The sequence below is a fragment of the Pantherophis guttatus genome, chromosome 3, assembly GCF_059756535.1.
Source record: "Pantherophis guttatus breed Tessera chromosome 3, ASM5975653v1, whole genome shotgun sequence".
Classification (NCBI taxonomy): Eukaryota; Metazoa; Chordata; class Lepidosauria; order Squamata; family Colubridae; genus Pantherophis; species Pantherophis guttatus.
In genome coordinates this window covers 77,089,462-77,109,382 of record NC_142065.1, presented here as the reverse complement: position 1 = coordinate 77,109,382, position 19,921 = coordinate 77,089,462, and the positions used below count along the sequence as shown (strand labels likewise).

At 34.9% G+C, this 19,921-nt stretch overlaps 1 protein-coding gene across 20 annotated transcripts in view; it reads right to left on the bottom strand.

Annotated features, from left to right (window-relative positions):
• Nucleotides 1-19,921, bottom strand: part of ADGRL2 (adhesion G protein-coupled receptor L2) — a 216,463-nt gene that overhangs the window by 151,393 nt on the left and 45,149 nt on the right. For all 20 annotated transcript variants that reach the window (XM_087889865.1, XM_087889869.1, XM_060690004.2 and 17 more), the window contains one exon: nucleotides 17,782-17,959. In XM_087889865.1, coding sequence (XP_087745991.1) covers nucleotides 17,782-17,854 — 73 coding nt within the window. In that variant the 5' untranslated portion in view covers nucleotides 17,855-17,959. The remainder of the gene's footprint in view (nucleotides 1-17,781; nucleotides 17,960-19,921) is intronic.

Below are 19,921 nucleotides of genomic sequence, written 5' to 3'. Positions count from 1 at the left end.
GGAATGGTGGAAAGAAAGAAAAGAAGAGAAACACCAACATCAAAGTGGATTGATTCAATTACAGTAGCTATGAATGGGATTATTGGAAAACCTGATGAACCAGGTTGGGTACAGATGGTCCTGGAGAAAAGGTCACTAAGGCTCAAATTATATTTAATAGCATATAAACATGATCATAATCAGCAACAATGCTGTTTTGTTTCTTTTGTAATGATACACTTAGGTAAATCCCTGAATAGAATTTGCTTTGTGATTTGAATCTTTGAAAGGAACTTTGAAGAAAAATCACACATTTACAAAAGGCAAACTGATAAAACTGTACATTATTAACCCTTCTAGTCCACAGATCCTCTCTGACATTTCTACCTTTTTCACATTTGTTCTGGACTAGTGGAAATATTTTCAAACTAGCATGAAGGACTATTCCAGTTTGTCATTACCTCATTTTTTAAGAATGCCTATGGACCCTGTATGGGTCATGCTTATTTTAAATAAAGAGGGTGAGTTCAACTGGCAATTTACTTAGCGGCATCATAAAAATACCATATAACTTCCCTCAAGATAAGTTCTGGTCTTAATAATTGCATGAACCAAACAATGGTATTTCTTAAAAATAATGTAGAGGGGATTTGTTCTTGTCTTCCTTTTGATTCCCACATGCCCAATTCCAGCTTAGTTTACAGCCTTGAAATATCATTTTTGTCCCCCATTCAAATACTAAACAGCTATGTACATTTACCTTCTGTAAAATATGCTAAATAGCCACATTAAATTTGGATAGAAAAGCAAGTTTGATGGTCTTCAAGGTGGAAAAGACTCTGGCAGGCATCAAGCACATATAGTCTAGTTCATCTGTCTCTCCTCTAAGATATGAAAGTTGTAGAGAAATTTTATCCATACACACCAAAAAAAATCAAGAAAAAACAGAGAGAGAGAGAGAGAGAGAGAGAGAGAGAGAGAGAGAGAGAGAGAGAGAGAGAAAGAGAAGGGGGAAGAGGGAGTGAGAGAGAAAAAGGGAGGAATAGGAATAGGGATTAGTGAGAGGGAGAGGGAGAGGAAGAGGAAGAGGAAGACAAACCTATTTTGCCAATGATAATGCAACAGATATATGTTTCAGTTCCTTAAAAGACTATCCACTCAGTAAAAAACTTCAGCAATACATGTAAAAGATAGAGCTGAAGCACAGTATAATAAAAGTTTGGATTTCTTAGTAAGCTAATTTTGCTTTGCTTAAATGTTTAGAAATTCAAATCATAAACTAATAATGCATGCTAATTTGAGATAACATTTTGAAAATTGCTGCAATACTAGTGTGGAGTAATGTCAGTAAAAAGTAATCAGAAACGCGTACTTTTTACATGGACATTTTTAAAAAGTATAACAGAACATATTTCTCATCTTCCCACAACAAAGGCAAATTATGTACCATCTACTTTGGATAATGGATAGCAGACAGATGCTGGAATGTGCATTTATGAGCTGTGGCACATTAATTAATCGTCATAGGAAGAGTGAATCCATTTCTCTGCATTATTAGTTTACAAACAAGAGTCATTTTTCCCAAAATGCTTGAAATGATTCTCTGTTATTACAACAATGCCATTTAAATCTAATATTTAATAGCACTTCTTTTAAAAAAAAGAGGAAATAAATTTTTAATCAATTCAGCTTTGTTCTGTTACTGATTAGACCTATAGACCACAAAGAGCCAGCATGGCAAGAACCTCAAAAAGACTTATTTATGTCAATGACAGATCAAAGCAGCATTACTAGAATTATGTAATCTCTTTAAATGTGGTGTTGAAAGAAGAGAAGGAGGATAAAAAAAAAGGCTGCTCCACATGCATTGTGCAACTTTTCTTTACTTGACTGTACTGCTTAAGTGACTTTTTTGAAGATGTAATTAGAAGAATGCAGTATATTAATCAATATATCATGGGTTACTCATTGCAGACAAAACCCATCCATTTTTTTTGTGTGTGGTTTTTTTCAGAATTTCTTGTCAAAGACAGTTATTAAAAATATTTTAAAAATATGAGAAGTAGCATACTGCTCTTTTTAAAAGAAACCACTAGCTTCCTGTATTATCTTTAATCCCAAGAACACTTCTGAATCCAAAATGGGCCCCATAGGATTTCTTACAAATTAAAAATAATAGATGCTTAACATGGGGCTCTGCCTACAACCATAGATAAAGGATAAAAATACAGTCTTAAATATACTGCAAGAAGAGGAACTACAGTGAATCAAAGTTGAAATGTTAGGAAATCAATGTTTTATCCTGCACTGAAGCTATCTTGTGAATCAGTAAGCCCCTCCCTCAGCAGCCATTTTGGAAAAAATATGTGCAATATATTCTCAAACTTCTAAATGTACGTCAACCAAAAGCATCTCTTAAGGATCCCTACGTTAATGTAAGTGTAGGAAAATTTTCTATCACATTACTATTTATAACCAGGTTACAAAAAGATATGTAAATTTGTATATAGATTAAGGAATATATTACTTATTAACTTGAAATTGACACAAATGTTAGAAACCAGAGACATTGAGCAATGTATATTGTTTTATTTTTAAAACTAATCAAATATTTTAATTTTTTTTAAAAAAAACTTATATTTCTAATATCTCCTTTCTCTAAGGAATCCAGAAAAATAAGTAGGTTGAAGAGAAATGTAATGTAGCAATTCTACATAGATAAGGGCCCTTGTCTAGTATTGGAACATAGTTTGACATGGATCATGACATATGTGCTTGTGTTGCTACCTTTCAGCTATCATTTATTAGCATATTTCTGCACATTATAACACATTTTTCATTAGATTACCTTCATCCTTATTTTAAAAACTATGTTTCCTGATCTTAGCCAGGGTAAAGAAAGAACAGATGAATTCATTATTCCTACCACTCTTCAAATCCTTGACATATTTCACTAACATGATGGATTATCCCACAGGGGTACCCAGATGTTTCTCAAATGTGAGCTAAAAGTCCTCTCTATTCATAATACATTTTCACAATGCATATATGGGATTCTTTTTTTCATTTTTTGGTCAGATAAGAACTTATTGCAGTTTCTTAAAAACAGCAGCTTAAAAGGGATATGTACCTGTTGATTTGCTGATGCTTTGAAAATGTTCATTTACCTTTAAAAAAAAAAAGAATAGCAGAAAACCAACCCAATTTCCAATCAAGGGCCTCAATAATATTGAGTCTGATACTCAAGTATATTCCTAGCCACAAATCTGAAATCTGAGGGTTTCTCTTTTTAATTACGTAGATGAATGTAAGATACTAGTAGCATTCTATATGCTGTCCTACATGAGCCACCTGCCGCACTGTCCTTCTAGGTATTTCAGAAAACACCTGGGCAAGATGTTTGCTGGAGATGCTATGAGATAATTAGCAAATAAAACCATTCCTGGCAGCCCTTCAGCATTAGTGTCGAGCCACAGCAGCAAGCTGGCACCTGGCAAAGAGAAATGCTAGATGCGATAATTCCAATTTACACATTCAGCAGAACATTCCATCTGCCTGTCATTGGGAAACAGTTTCATATTCAGTGATAACAAAGATACCCTGAAACAATACGGTGTCCAATTGCTGACATGGAGATTCCCTGAACAAAGCAGACACCAGCTCCAAAGGCCTTTTTTTTTTTGCTTATACGATTAGAAGGGTTTTTCTACTGAAGTAAAAAAAATAAATAAGGCAAAAACGGACTTCAAAGAGACATGCGCTAACCAAAGCTGAAAGCAGGTTGTTATTCGAAGGATGGGCCCAAAACCTGCATCAAAAACAATCATTTATTTTAAGTTGGATACTGAAAGAAATAACTAATGTGATAAACCTACCAACCTAGAAGTTCCTAACGTTTATCACATTACTTTTTTTTCTGCAAGAAGTTGTTACAAGCAGGTACATGGAAAAATGCTAGACATCTACAGGAGACACTTAAAAAACAGAGATGAGGAATCGCTAAGAATGGCCATGATGTTTGAAAATGACTCTCTATATTATCTCCTTTGCTTTGTGAGTGGAAAAATTCCATGAATTATCACAGTTGTAACCAAAAACTCTTGAAGACTGGAACTTTTGTCATAACTTGGATGCCCCAAAAGAATCCAATTATTTTTTAAAAAATTATATAAACATTGGAAATCATCAAAGATATCTGATTATTTCCTATCTTCTTTTTGTAACAATATTTGTGATTTTTACTGTTATCTTCTGGTAGGAATATAGACATTATCTTAACTAAATGTATATTTTACACAAAAATAGTTTGTCGTGAAAGCGATTGCCTGCGAAGACTGGATTGGGGCTGAAAGGCGAAAGCAGAAGCAGTATGTATCATTCCATAGTTGTGTATGGATTGTCCTGACAGACCAATCTCACCGGAGAAAAAAACACATTATCTTAAATACTATGAAAGAAGAAATTTAAAAAGACAGTGTGCAGCTCTCCTAGATCCGTTTTCGTTGACAGAGAGTTGCAGGAGGCCGTCCCAGCCGAAAACAGAGCTCAGGAGCTCATTTTCACTGGCAGAGTGCTTGGGCCACCATGAGTGACGTCGAGTGGCCGCACCCATCCTGGCCATACCCACCCCAAGGTCAAACTCAACCCTGATGCGGCCCTCAATGAAATCAAGTTTGACACCCCTGAACTAGAGGGTCGAAAGTAGAACAATCTTTTTCATCTTTTTTTGTAAGCTTTCAAATTTGGCTATCCATGCTCACTAATGAATTGCACCAGATACCGGAAATTTACCGGTACATTTGTTTATACAATGTTCATGTTTGAATGAATGCACGCAACTAAGTCTGCTAATAAAAAGTGAGTTAACAACTTTGTTTCTTTATCTCAGCAGCTCCTGGAAAAGACTGTGGTGCTGTAAAATACATCTCAATATTTACTGTGGTATTTCATCTATTTGGCTTCTATCAGCAGACTTAAAAATAGTATTCTATAGTCCCAGAAACTGCCTTCTAGGACATTGCTTTGCCCAGTTGTTCCTTTTCAAAGTCAGACAAGGCTGCAGTTGAAGGTAGTACAGATGATCATGAATGTGTCTCTATTAATTAACAATGTCGGGAGTTAACTGCAAGCTTTTCCACTCATTGATTGTTCTAACTGTCAGGAAATTTCTTCTTAGTCCTAGGTTGCTTCTCTCCGTAGTTAGTTTCCATTCATTGCTTCTTGTCTTGGTCTTCTGGTGTTTTGGAAAATAAATTGAACCTCTCTTCTTTGTGGCAACCCCTCAAATATTGGAACAGTGCCTATCATGTCACCCCAAGTTTTGTTTTTGTTTTTTACTAGACATACCCAATTCATGTTTTAGCCTCCAACCCTCAATCATCTTTGTTGCTCTTCTGTGCACTCTTTCCAGAGTCTCAACATCTTTGGTATATTATGGTAAACAAAACTGGATGCAGTATTCCAAGTGTGGTCTTACTAACTTATCAAGGCATTACAAAGTGCTACTAACAAGTCACATGATCTTGATTCTATCCCTATGTTAATGCAGCCTAGGATTGCATTGGCTTTTTTGGCAATTGTAGCACACTGTTCGCTCATGTAAAAGTGATTGTCTAATAGAACTCCAAGATCCCTCTTTCAATAAATGCTATCGAGCCAAGTTTTAACTAATCTGTACTTGTAAAATTGGTTTTTCTTGCTTAACTGTAAAACCTTGCTCTGCTCTACATTGAATTTCATTTTGTTAGATAGATGCCCAGTGTTGAAGTCTATTGAGATCCACTAGGATCTTCAGCCTATCTCAAGATAGGCTTTACCCACACACACACAAAATTCTTTGAATCATTAGAATAGAGTTTGGGCAGGAAAAAAACTTCCTTTTTTCCTATTTCCCTTGGTATCATTTGAAAAAAAAATGTTGTCGGTCTTAGAAAGCAGTTTCAATTTTCTATCCTTCTATTTTAACCTGCCTTAATCTGTTAACAAAAGTACTTTAGGTAAAATGATTCCTTCAGTTGCCTTAGCTACAAATCCCCATAGTATACTATAATTGAAACCTACTCACGTAAGTTAAGAATAATTAGGAATCCAAATTAAGCCAAATAGAAATTTAATTCAAACAGTCAGCTGCTGTCATTTAAATGGTTACGGGGTATTACTGTTGCTTAACATATCCGAATGTCTTCAAAATGGACCTTGCTTGTTGCTTGGCATCTTAAGGAGTTACTCTTTCATTTCATGGGCCTCGCTCAAATGAAGTCCATTTTCATAAAAGCTCACTAGTTAATGTCAAATGAGCTTTTCAATAAGCCAATTTGTAATTCTACACAGCAAATGAAGTACAGCTGTTCTGAGGTAAATAAAACTGACACTTCATAACACCTGAATGCATACAGCTCAAAAAAATAAAAATAAAAAATAAAAACACAATGATCTGTTTAAAAAGTTTATTAACTCCAGTGCCAAAACCAAAGCTAATAATTAAATATGGTTCCTTCTATTAAGTAATATAATGCCTGCTGATGTAGTATCCATTAGTATTTCAATTAGAGGATTGATTATTTGCTTTGAAAAGGGGCATAGATTATATTTGTTCAATATACAAGTTACTACCACAACTTACAACCACAATTATGACCAGAATTTCTGTTGTTAAGAAAGATGGTTGTTAAGTGAGTCATGCTCCATTTTATGACATTTTTGCCTCAGTTGTTAAGCAAATCTCTATAGTTAAGTGAATCATGTGGTCATTAAGCAAATCTGTTTCTTCTATCATTGACTTGCTTGCCAGAAGCTGTCTAGAAGTTCACAAATGGCTATCTCATGCCTTCTGGAATGCAGCTATTGCAGCTATTGCATATACCAGTCGGTTGACAAAGGTCCAAATTTTAACCATGTGACCATGGGGATGCTGCATTGGATATAAGTGGATGAAGACTGGTTGTAAGTCACCTTTTTTCAGCCCCATTGTAACTTTGAACTGTCACTAAACAAATGGTTGTAAGTCGAGATTTACCTGCAGTCAAAGGTTTTTGGACTTTTTCCATTTGTAACATGTTCTACACCTTTCCCCCTCATTTCTTCTTTGGTTTTGTGTTATGATGATTAATTTTGAACTTTTATAATACTGACAGATGGATTTGTTTTTCCTTTGGCCCTCCCCTGGTCTAGTACAGTGAAATTATTTAAAAGTAAAGTAAGATTAAGTGAAACATTTAAAAAAACAAGATATATCACTCTATCAGTACGGTGCCTCAACATTGGCAAAAATTCCATTTGATTCATTAACCTATACAAAATCAGTAATTCTGCAAAGCGATTCACAAGCTATTTTATGAGCAATTCTAGAACTCATGCACGAAGCAGGATCTAAGCAATTGCACAAGTTGTTCCACAAACTATTGCCTAAATCCTTACACGCTCATTAGAACCAAAAAGGTAGCGTTTCTTGTCCTGTTTTCATTCCTACCACTGTTGATGGGACAATGGTCAATAGACTATATTTCCTATTTCTTTACTGGATTCACTAAAAACAGTGCCAAGCTGTTCTTGTGTTTATGTGTTTTGTGCTGAACACAAAACTAACAAATAGTAGTATACTATTGTAGGTTTATTATGTATCTGTAAAGTCATAATGAAGAAACAGGTTCTCCAGTACTGCCATGGAAAAAAAATGTTACAGGATTTTCAAATTCAGATATCCCAACATTTAACATTGAGTTTTTCAAACTATTTTCGTGAAACACCAGAGTTCCATGATACATAAGAACAACGACAACAACCAAAGAATTCAGTAAAGAAGTAATTTGAATCATGCGACAATATCATTTTATTTATATCATATTATTTGCTTTAGGAGAAATCTTGAATTGACATTTTATTACCAACATTTGTGAATATTCTTCAGAGAAGACTACATTAATACAAATGGTAATGGGAAGTGTGAAATCTCACTGTGTCAAATATCACAAGATTTCTGTGTAGTTATTCTCAAAATCTTGGGATGCGTCCGGAGGCTCCAGCTAGTCCAGAATGCAGCCGCGCAGGTAGTTACGGGAGCGTCTAGATACTCCCGTGTAACACCTCTCCTGCGTGAGCTGCACTGGCTGCCGGTGGCGCTCCGGATACATTTCAAGGTGCTGGTGCTCACCTATAAAGCCCTTCATGGCTTAGGCCCGGGGTACTTGCAGGACCATCTCCAGCCGCTCTCCCACCGTCCTGTGCGCTCTCACAGAGTCGGCCTCCTCAGGGTGCAGTCGGCCAAACAGTGTCGGCTGATGACCCCCAGGAGGAGAGCATTCTCTGTGGGAACCCTGATCCTCTGGAATGGATTGCCCACTGAGCTCAGGACAGCCCCCGACCTTCTTTCCTTCCGTCATGAGCTGAAGACGTGGCTCTATCGTCAACTCAACTGATCCATTTGGGGGTACACTGTCATAATTTTAAACTGTTTTTAATAGGGTTGCTGATTTTAATTTTATTTCATTGTGATTTGTATTGGAATTTGTCATTTTGTAAGCCACCTTGAGTCCCCAGGCAGAAAGGCGGCATATAAATCGCAATAATAAATAAATAAAAATAAATCTTGCAAGAATTCATATAAAAATATTAATATATTACATTGTTTATTAATCTTATGAAATTTCAGACATACATATCTAGCTATAGTTTCTGGGAGAAAAGCTGAGCTTGTCATGTAAGAACACTGACAACTCGCAAGATCTGGTGACACCTTGCTAAGTTTGTAATTTTTAAAAAAAGAAATTTAAAATATTCTGCAAATGCCACATTACCACATATTAGTTAAAAGTAACAGGCTTGGGACTCCTTGAAATATGCACTATAATTTAGAACATTTTGAAATGTAGGTATATACCAGAAGACCAGATTTTTAACTAGATCATCTATAATGACAATCCTTCAAGGCATCCTAATTTCAGAGCACAGTACCTACAATCTAACTTTAGATTTTCTTTTTAATTGCATTCTTACATTCTCTCTTTAATAATACATCCTAAATGAAGTGTCCCTCAAGGAAATTATTCGAAGTGGAATTTGCAGGTTACTAGTTTACTTATACTACATTTTACAGCAGGTTTTACAGCTCATTAAATCTTTTCTAACTGGCCTTTCTGAAGCATGATATCAAACTCAGACAATTCTTATGACTTTTTATGTAATTATTTACTGTGAATCATCTTAATAAAAGCAGAAATATGCAAATAGGTTTTCAAAACTCCCATCAACTTGAATGGGCAAAAACACATCACAAACCATCAGTTTGTTCCTTATTGCTTTCCATGCTGCATGCCAATTTCATCTGTTATACATTAACTAATGAAAAAGGACAAGAAACAAAACAGTACATTACTGTTTACAAAGAGCAGATTTATCTCAAACCCACTGAAATGCGTAATCAATTCTAAATGGCCACAAAACCCCATTTTCCTAAACAGAATAATGATACTGAGTAGACATGTGAACTTGGACTATATGACTGAAATTCATTTTACAAACATTTTGTTTCAGTAAGATTCTCATTTGACAATTCAGGCAGGAAAAAATTGTGTGTCCATGCATGTACGTGAGTGTGCATTTTTGTACTTGTATGTTTGTGTGCCATTCCATTTCTATTCATGATATAAATATAAAAGCAATTCTTTATTTCCATTTAAGAATGAAGGGGAAATATATACAGTACATATATATATATATATATATATATATATATATATATATATATGTACACACACATATATACATACATATACATATACATATGCATACAGGTATTTAAATATATTACAGGGGAAATATCAGTTTCCATTCATGAGTGGCTGAATGGATTTGACCAATATGATGCCTTCCAGATGGAAACAGACTAACTGGCAATTATGAAGTTTTAGCCCAAAATTTGATATGCAAAGAAAAGGAAGAATAACAAGGCAAGCAATTTATATATGAGAAAAAATTCAATTAAATGCAAAATTCAGATATAGAGATTGTGACACAGACGGCCTGTTTGGTATCTATATTTAAGAGCAAATTTGTATTTTCCCACCTTCTTAGCCTACAATTCAGTTCCAATTTATTTATTAATCTCTGAGTGTAAATTCGGAAGATTAATTGATAAAATGCACTCACATCACTGTTAACTGTGAATGATGCTAAAGGCCTGGATGCATTTTTATATGAAACAGTATTGGATTTGGTCAAAAACAAATGATCCAGGACAATGTTTCTTAAACTCCCCCCACTCCCGGATCCAAAAGCAGCTTTTCTTTGTATGTGTTGTATTTACTACATTAAAAAAAAAATTGATATGTTTTTTGCTACTACGGTACCACTTCTCACTATTGTTTAATATTATTTTAACAGCATATTATTTTTAAACAGTCTGAAAATAATTTTGTTCTTTAGGATCAGTAAGAGGGTCCGGGGAGACCCACAGGATCTATTTTAAGAAACACTTAGCTAGGAATACCATTAGAAGGGGCCCCTCAACCAAGCCATCAATACTACAGCTCTAATCAAAGAAAAGTTTGTGGATAAAGAAATTACAAAAAGCTTTAGCAGAATAAAAATTTCAGAGCTAGGAGAGAACTTGAGATGATTTATTTTATTTAAGTCCACAGGGTTTTTGTTTGGCTTTTAGAGTTTCTGGATCACTTTTGATTTGCTTATAAGAATTACAGGATCTAAAGCATGCCTTTTTCTAGCTAAGGGGTTTAAAAATGACATCAGATGCTGAACATAAGAATAGCTATTGAGATCTTTATACAGCATTCCAAAGGTCAGCAACACCTGGCCACTCATGAATCTGCAGAACTCGATAAGATTATGCCAGGGATAAACTAATGCTATATAAAAAGGTGGAGAACAGCAGATAAGAGGGAATAAGTGACTTTGATGAGATGAATTTTTTATTCCTTTTAAGAATTTGATCTGAAGCATAACATTTCAGCATACGATACACAATACAAGCTGTGCTCCTAGCAGACTACTAAAGAAACATTAAGTTTGTCTATTTCCTTTTCTGGAGAATGTTTTATTATGTTATCTGGAAGGATTTAAAGTCAATATATTACACAAGTATATAAAAGTATTCCTTTCTTTTACACATTTCATTCTTTTAACTTGGATTATGTACAACATATTTTCATCATTGGCATCCTTCACTCTCAAGAAACTATGGTATTGTGCTCTGGAAAGAGGTCCTAAAACAGCATCTAGTGTGACTAAAAAGGCCAATTCAAGAGTGGCAATCCCTTCCACACTGAGGGCAGATACATTTTGTCCCCGGCCCAGCCCCCAGATTTCGCTGGTTCCGGGACTGCCTCTTTGCCTCAGCCTGCCGAACAAGTGTCTCTTCGAATTGGAGAAGGCCATGCTTATTTTAAGCTTTTTAAAGCTTTGTTTAAAAGCAAGTTTCCAATTTGATATGACATTCTACTCCAAATCACATAATTTAAAACTGGATCCCAATTTGTCAAAACAGAATAAATGTTCATATATCAAAAAATATTCAGGAAAAGTGCTTCAGAATATGGAGGACCACAATAATAATACCGCTTTAAAGCAGTCACTTTTTTTCCAAGTTTTTGTACGAACCTAGAAAAGTACATTGCTGCTTTAATAGGTCCATTCATTAAAGCCACATTTATAAATAAAACTTATTAAAGCAGCCATATATTTAAAGGATCTACCGATAATTAAAACAACTTTCTTTTTTCTATATTCTGATGGAAGCTTGAAAAAAAAGATATCCCAGTTTTAAGGAAGCACTATGCTTGTACTTTTCCACATTCCAAATCATGTCTTGAATCATGTACCCCTGTCTACTCAAGATACCCATCTCCCTCCCTATGGCAACTTGGGAGCAGGTCAGGAAAGTTTTGTGAGTTGACAATCTCCACTTCAGTCTCATGGTTGTGACTAATCATGGAGCTATTCTTCCCCAAATCACTTATTTTTAGCCGTTACAATAAACATTTTATATAAGAGAGGTTCAAAACAGTAATCTTGCCTAATGTTTTGATAACTTTGTCAGGAAATCTGGAGACAAAAATGTTGAAAACATAATATAGACATTGTTGAGTGGAGGAACTTACTTCCAATTCCTTACTCAAACTACACTTTATTGACTCTTACAATTAAATGATTAACATACATTTCAACTCAAAAAAAAGACTAACAATAAAATATATAACTAATTAAAAAATCTAATAAAGCATACAAAATCATGGTAATTAAATTTAAAGAAATTCTCTTCTGGCTAAAGGGAAGACTTAATTCCTTTCCTAAAAGAAAGAAATACAGAAGTTATGGACAGGTCAGGTTCCATATCAGTGGGCAGATACACAAATTGTTAAGCTGATTTGCTTCACAAAGCTGTTGTGAAAAGCTACATATGTGGCAAAGGATCTCTTTAGCATTTGAAATGAAACATTTCTGAAAGCTAAGTAAAATAGTATAGTTCATTCCTTTATTTTTTTCAAGTTGGATGCTTCCTATTTTATGTAATTGATTACAAAGCCCACAATATAAAAACCTATTATTATGCATTTAAAAACCAACAGGAGAATTTCTAAACCTGAGAGTAGTGAAGTCTTCTCTTTTCAGTTAATCTGGTTTAGAAGAGCCTTGTTGATTTATCTTCAGATATCAATAAATAATTACAATTAACTGCAGTGTCCTATTAAACAGCTCATCTATAACAAATTTCCACCAATGTTTATCAATAAAATTATTGTGTTTTCTTGTTGTTGCCCCTCTGTCTTGTGTCCAGCTTGTTTTATTTGACAAGTAAAAAAACTTGGGAAATAATAGTCTCCTTTGATGGAGTAACTCACAAAACAACCCCCCTCCTGTGCCCTTGCTGGGAATGTAGCTTTTGTGTAGAATGCACATATTGTCACTCTTTATTACAAATAATCCAGACAGTTTTATCTCAGCCCACAAATGTATGTTTAAAAAGCCACATAGTCTTATAGTCAAGCATAAATGACTGTTGTTGGTATATGAATATTACCAATACCTACATATGGAAATTCCTAGAAAGTTTTATATATCTTCCCTAACCAGCACTGTACTTAAGATTCTGCAGACTGCAAGATACATCTCCCTATTAATAGATGAAACTTCCATTATCCACCTTTTCCCTGATCCTATTACTGTATTTAAAAAAGGAAAGCAATGAATAATTGATAAGAAAATGCAAAATATTCAGTCACTAAAATTTTGTAGTGTTGGCCTCCATTGATAAAATGGATGCACACAAAAATGGCTAGCAAGTAGGCTTGCTCTAAGTTGGTATTTATTTATTTTATTTGTTTATTTATTCAATTTCTATACCGCCCTTCTCCCGAAGGACTCAGGGCGGTGAACAATTAAAATAACATACATATAAAATGTGAATATAAGATGATTAAGCCAATTTGGTTCATCGGTTAAGAATTTTCGGCATAAAGATTTAGAAAAATTAGAAGAGATTTATGCCAGCCCGGCTTGGTGAAATAGAAAGGTCTTAAGTGCACGACGGAAAGTACGAAGATCTGGGATCATTCGTATCCCTGGGGGTAACCTGTTCCAAAGGGTAGGTGCCCCCACAGAAAAGGGTCTTTCTCTGGGAACCACCAGTCGACATTGCTTTAGTGATGGCACCCTGAGGAGATGAAGAACACTTTTGCCATTTCTTTTCAAAATTTCTATTATTCAAGGTTTCACATTCTGGGTGATAGGATTATACTCAATCCTAAACCTAAATTAAGCTCTGCTGAGGTTGATTTTGCACAGATTTTTGCCAGCTATAAAAACATCCACCTCTAAGCCCTATTATATATCTATTAAACCAAAGGCAGATATCTTGCAAGAATGCCCAATAAAATAAGATTAATTCATCTGTTTTGGCTTGAAGCTACCTCCACATCAGTATTCCATTCCAGAATAGAAAACCACAACTTTTGATTTATTCTAATAATTTTTAATTAGTGTGGCTCCCTTCCGTCTACTCTTCCCAATTTCTCCCTAAGTTTCTTTCAAGTGAGAAATGAAGCCTTTTTTTCTCTTTTTTACAAAAAGGCTGTACGTGCCTTCTCATTTGTAAACTGAACTTTCCCGGAAAAATAAAGTTTTATTCAAATACTGGTATGCAAAGACCACCAAGAACATATGTAGATAATTATCTCTAACAAATTGCAATGATTTTTTTTTTAACAGACTACATGTGAGAAGTGTGTTTTGAAGACTTGGCCTTCAATACTTTATTAACCCAATAGGGGTGGGGAAAATAGTCTTAAAAGTTGGTCAGGCAAACCAGGCTTTTGAAGGGCAACATCCCCTGAGAGAGATTGCTGGTCTTCATTCCGTGAAATCTAAATGAGAGTTCCTACTACACTTTTTTTTTCCAATTCAAGCCCATGAGCCGTGTCTTAGAACAGAGCCAACATTAAACTAAATAGATATGTAAAAGCTTTTTTCAGGATATTCATGGAGTAAACAGTTGGGTTTGTCATTCAGCAGGCTTCAGAAAGAAGTGAATGGGAATATATTATTTCACGTGTTATGTTCTTAGCATATATTTTTAGCTAAATCCCAATTGCAGTACCATATTGAATACAAAATTTGATGAGAAGGAGAAGAAAAGAAATCAGTGTTTTCCCCTGCAGAAGATCCTTTTTTCCCATAAATAGTACCATACCTAACCTTCTGAACATTTTCAAGTATCATAACTGAGCCATCTCTATATTACAGGTCTTTTCATAAGAATTGGAGGTGGGAGGGAAAACCATAGATCAATGAACCCAGCCTGATTTTGGAAGGAAAAATTAGTCTTCAGAATTTGCAGGATTTACCATACTTATTATACTTACACATTTCATATAATGCTTTCAAACAAAACATAAATCTTTTTTTTTTTAAATTTCCAATGATAGTTACAGGAACACACAAAGTGTTTTTTAATTGTTGCTTGGATTCAATCAAGACATACTAATCTCCAGATTTGCCAAAGTAAATCAAGATTTCTTTTTTATCAAACTATGGTCTAAATTATATCAATGCTTTGCAACATCTTGAATTTCATCATCTATAGAATTAAAAATACAAGATGCTCACAAATCTGCCGTTCTATGACCACAACTAATTAGCATGAGTCCAAGTACAACAATGGGTAATAAAGTTGCCTACAGAAAATAAAATGACAATGTTTGGTATGTAAAACTGTGAATATATTGACTTTCCAGATCTCTAATGGGATGCCTCCTAAGACTTGGAAGAGACTTTGAAAACTGTAATAAAATCTACACAACCTGGGGCTCATTTCCACAGTCATACCAATACTTTTTTCTCCTGTTCTTAAGATGGGAGGAAAACAAATCTTTATAGCCTTCCTTACCAATCTCAGCAACAAGGCTGATCAGTGCTGCTGTCTGCATACAAAAATGCCCTCCCCATTCCAGTCTGGTCAAATTCATCATCTCCTCGTTTGAGTGCTTTTGTATAATACAAGATCAATCATCAGTGAGAATAGGCTGAAATTGCCCAGGCAAAACAAAGTTCTTTCTCTGTTTCGCAGAAGAATTCAAAATACAGTCAGAGCTCCTATAGTTGTCTAATTCTGCCATAACTATTGCTTGTTGCTTGCAAACTAGGATGTGAGAGAGGAGTTGGTGAACAAATTGGCCATTTTATTTTCCTATTATTGAAAGGAATATTGACTTCATGAAACCGCTGCATTTCATCTTCCAACAAAGTCAATATTCCCCTAACTAAACCACATGCAAACAAGGGAAACAGCTCCTGGTTCTCTTCTTAAGTTCTATACATTTCAGCAGCCAAAACATAAATGACAATAATGGCACAAAGCCCTACAATAGGACAAGAAGGGGAAAACTAGTGTTGAGCAATTTATCAAGGTTTCTTTCTCTATAAAACCCAGGTATGTACACAGGAAATTTATTTTGTTTTTCCACAGAATACACTAATTCTGAAATTGCTTGGAGTGGCTTCAGTCTATCCGGGCAGCATAACAGCTACAAGACCGAAGCTACCTTGTAAAAATATATCCTCAGCTAAAACTAAATGAGGTATCTTTATACCTGGGTAAGGAGTGTCATATTCTTACATGTTCTTCATGTAAACACAGTAAAACTGAATATGATATATACATACATTTAAGCACAGCTTGCTATAATTTAGCTGCAATTTTATGCATACCCAAACTCAGTACAACAAATTCAGGTAGTTAAAAATACACATTTGATTATCTTGTCTTTTCTCTGACTTGACAGGGCTACTGTATTTTATCCTGATAAAGACTGTGAAAAAAAAAAGAAGGATAACTAACTCAAAATGAATTACCTGACAGAGAAGGAAATCAAACTTTGGAATCTTGTTCAAGTCCAACACCTACTCACCGCACTTAATTTCTGATGATGTATCACTCCATTTTTTAATCTTGACATTTTTAGCAATAAAATCATTTTGGAAAGAAAGGAATTTTTAAAAAGGCAGCAAAATTGCAGCTTCAGTCACACTAGAATTAATTTTTACAGAATTCCATGAGATTTACTTCTGAGAAGACCCAAAAAATAATATTGCATCAATACCCAGTTTGTGAATTATCATCTGTTAAGTGGGGCTGTAAACTGCATCTGATTTCCAGCTTTTTCAGTAAGGTATTATCAATGTTCCTATTTTTATGGCATTCAAATTGGTTAATGACACAAACATGCAACCCCCATTCATTTCAGGAGAACTTAAATGGATAAATGATGTTTTATGCTGTTAAGCTATTGCATGTACAGTGTATAATACTATAACACTACTGTGCTTATAGTATGCAAGAATTGCAGTGAAATATCTTAAGTCTGTGAAGCTGGGGAAACTGAACAGAGATAAATATCTAGTAGAAATCGCAATGATGCAAAAATGACAAATTGTGCTTAGTACTGTCATGACTCAAACTCTAGCCTTTTGGATTTATGTCCTGATGTTGGGTGCAAATATGTCAGCCACAAGATTTGTGTCATGACACAGTTTGTCATTGGTACCTCTTAGTACCCTATGAAAAATATTGCAAAAGAGAAAAAGTAGCTTATTCTTTTCTCTAATTTAAATATTCCCTTAGATATTGCATGAACAAGTAGGAAAATAAATTTAAGTGGAAACAAGATATAGGCTGACAGTAGCTCATTTTCAATTTCAGTGACCTGATTTTGAAATGAATTATGCTTATTTTCAACTTACTACACATCTGCCAGTAAGACCTAAAAACCTATATATTCATAGCTGTGATTATGTGTCTGCATCTTTCTATGAACATGTAGATGTTTGCCATTGCATTTTTACAGTGTATCAAGGTTATTTAAATCAATACTATGTTGGTTTTATATAATTTCAGATAGATGATAGATAGATAGATAGATAGATTGATAGATAGATAGATAGATAGATAGATAGATGATAGAGATAGCTAGCTAGCCACAGACAGACAGACAGACATTCTTTCTAAAGAGGGAAAACAACTTCTACCAAAATAGTAGAAAATCACGTGAAAGAATAATCCTAAAATATGTCAAAAATAACAGTAACATAACATGACAAAAATAATCTAAAACTTCCAAAATGCATCAATGTATTCCAAAATATGTGACTGAATAGCATTCCTCCAAGGGACACATGCAACAGGAATATGAAGCATCATTTCCAAAATGAATTACATTGCCCCTTCAGGCAAGGATGAATCATAAATCTGAATTATATATTTTTTATTCTTACAAATTACACATTAACATATCTTACCTTCTGAACACTGCAGGAAGCTGACTATCAGAAGCAGCCAAAACCTTTTCATTCTGCAATCAGAAGCCACCATTATTGACCCCCTTTAAAACCGTTTTCTTTTTTATTCCTTAACGATCCCAGTTATAAAATGCCCAGCGTCATTCAAGAGGGTGGTCTACATCATTCATCTTCATAACTGGGGAGAGAAATGAAAATGAAAATTATCAACTCATGTACACCATTAAATAAGACAGTAGAGATCAGATTCTATGCTGATGAGAAATCTGGCCATAAGGGAAGACAGAAAAATCGTCTGCTTTCCGTTAATAACTGAAGGGAGATTTCAATTAGCAAACCATGAGAAAAGAAGCACGTAGTGTGTGTGAAGGATGGTGGCACATTCTTGCAAGAATTCCAGGATTTCGAGGAACTTTCAAGCTAAAGAACGCTGCAAAGCTAAAAGACATCTAACAATACTTGTAAGAAAGAAAGCAGGACAGTTGCCTCAAGAAATGGAGCAGGAAGACAACACTTCCAAGTGCCCTTTTGCGTTCACATTTTCAGGATCGATGTGATCCTTTGAGTAATATGTATCTTCAATACCTGTTCAAACCAGGAGCAAAGAAATGAAAAAGTGTCAGATTTTTCCGAGATAGCAGGGTTCCCATCCCTGGGTTTAATTCAACATCTATAGTTAGTGAAGACGCTGCTTCTTGGAGCACAGAGGTTTGTCTTCATAAACATTCTTTACCAATAAGAGAAACGGGGCTGCAGCTTTTATCCCAAGGGAAATAATTTCTGCCAGGCATGCCTGAGTATTACCGAAATAAAAAAAAACACTTAAAACTATGCTTTCGAGGCTGTGCAGAATGCACCATTCCCAATCAGTAATTACAGACCAAGAGTATGCAAACTGAACTTCAACAGGGCTTTCATGCAGCTCTGCATTAATTATTTCATTAAATCTGTTATTAGACACCAATTACCGGGCCGCCTTCCCTCATCGCCAAAACCCTTCTGCATTAATACGACAAGAGCATGCTGCATCTACTTCTCCATTGCTCTTGTATATTTCTATCCAAAACTTTTACTCATCTCCACCCAGAACCAAAAACTGATGTATATCCGTGGATCTACTCTATGCTGAGAAGCAAACTGCATTCTACAGCACAGCAGGAGATCAGGCATTGTGCACTTCCGTGAATGTTCATCTCACTTTGAAAAAGCTGCCTACAGCTAAGGCAGCAAAAGTTATTTTTGCAAATGCAAACAAATAACTACAAAGCTGTGAACAGTTAAATCTGCCCTGGTCGCTTTTGTTTGACTCACTACATTGCCAAAGAATAGAAGAGTCAAACCAACAATGTAAGTTCCAAACTTGCTCTTTTTCAAATAGCTGGGAAAATATGAATCGTGCCAAATCCAGCCTACTGTTGCTTGGCTTTCAAAATGGCCAAATTCAGCCTACGTTACATTTGTGCCTAATAGGATTAGAAAAATCAGTCATAACAGATGTTCTGTCTGATCCTAAAGATAATGCTCAGAAATTATTTCAATGTCCCTTATTTTGGAATATGATTAGAACTAGAGTCACTGTGGCAAGATGAGCAATTATATATCATATAAATCAATACGGTAGTTCGTTGTCTGTTTCTGGTCCTTGAATGAAGGAATACCTCTGCATCCTGGATATTTTGAAAAATGCACGCTTGCCTATAATTACACTGTAATAGCTGCTTTGAGACAACCAGTAAACTCTCTTTTGTTATTTAATGCAATGGTTTAGATTGCTACTCCACATTAATAAAAGGAAGGAAGAAAATGGGTTAATTACATGTACTGTATGTAACCTGCAATTCGGAAGATATTTGTAATGAAAGTGCAAATGGAAAAACAGGAGTCTAGTTTCCCAAATCCTTATTGTTTTTAACTCCCCTTTATACTTTTTTCTTAATTTTTATACTCTTATAATTGGTAACAGGTAGTCCATAATTTATGATCATTCAAAGTTACGATATAAATGTAACTTACTGTAAAGTTGTAAACGTGACTTTATGACCAATCCTTGATGTTGCAACTGTCACATAATCCCCATTGTCACATGATTGCAATTTGGGCACTTGGAAACTAGTTCTCATTTACAACAGCTGCAACTGCT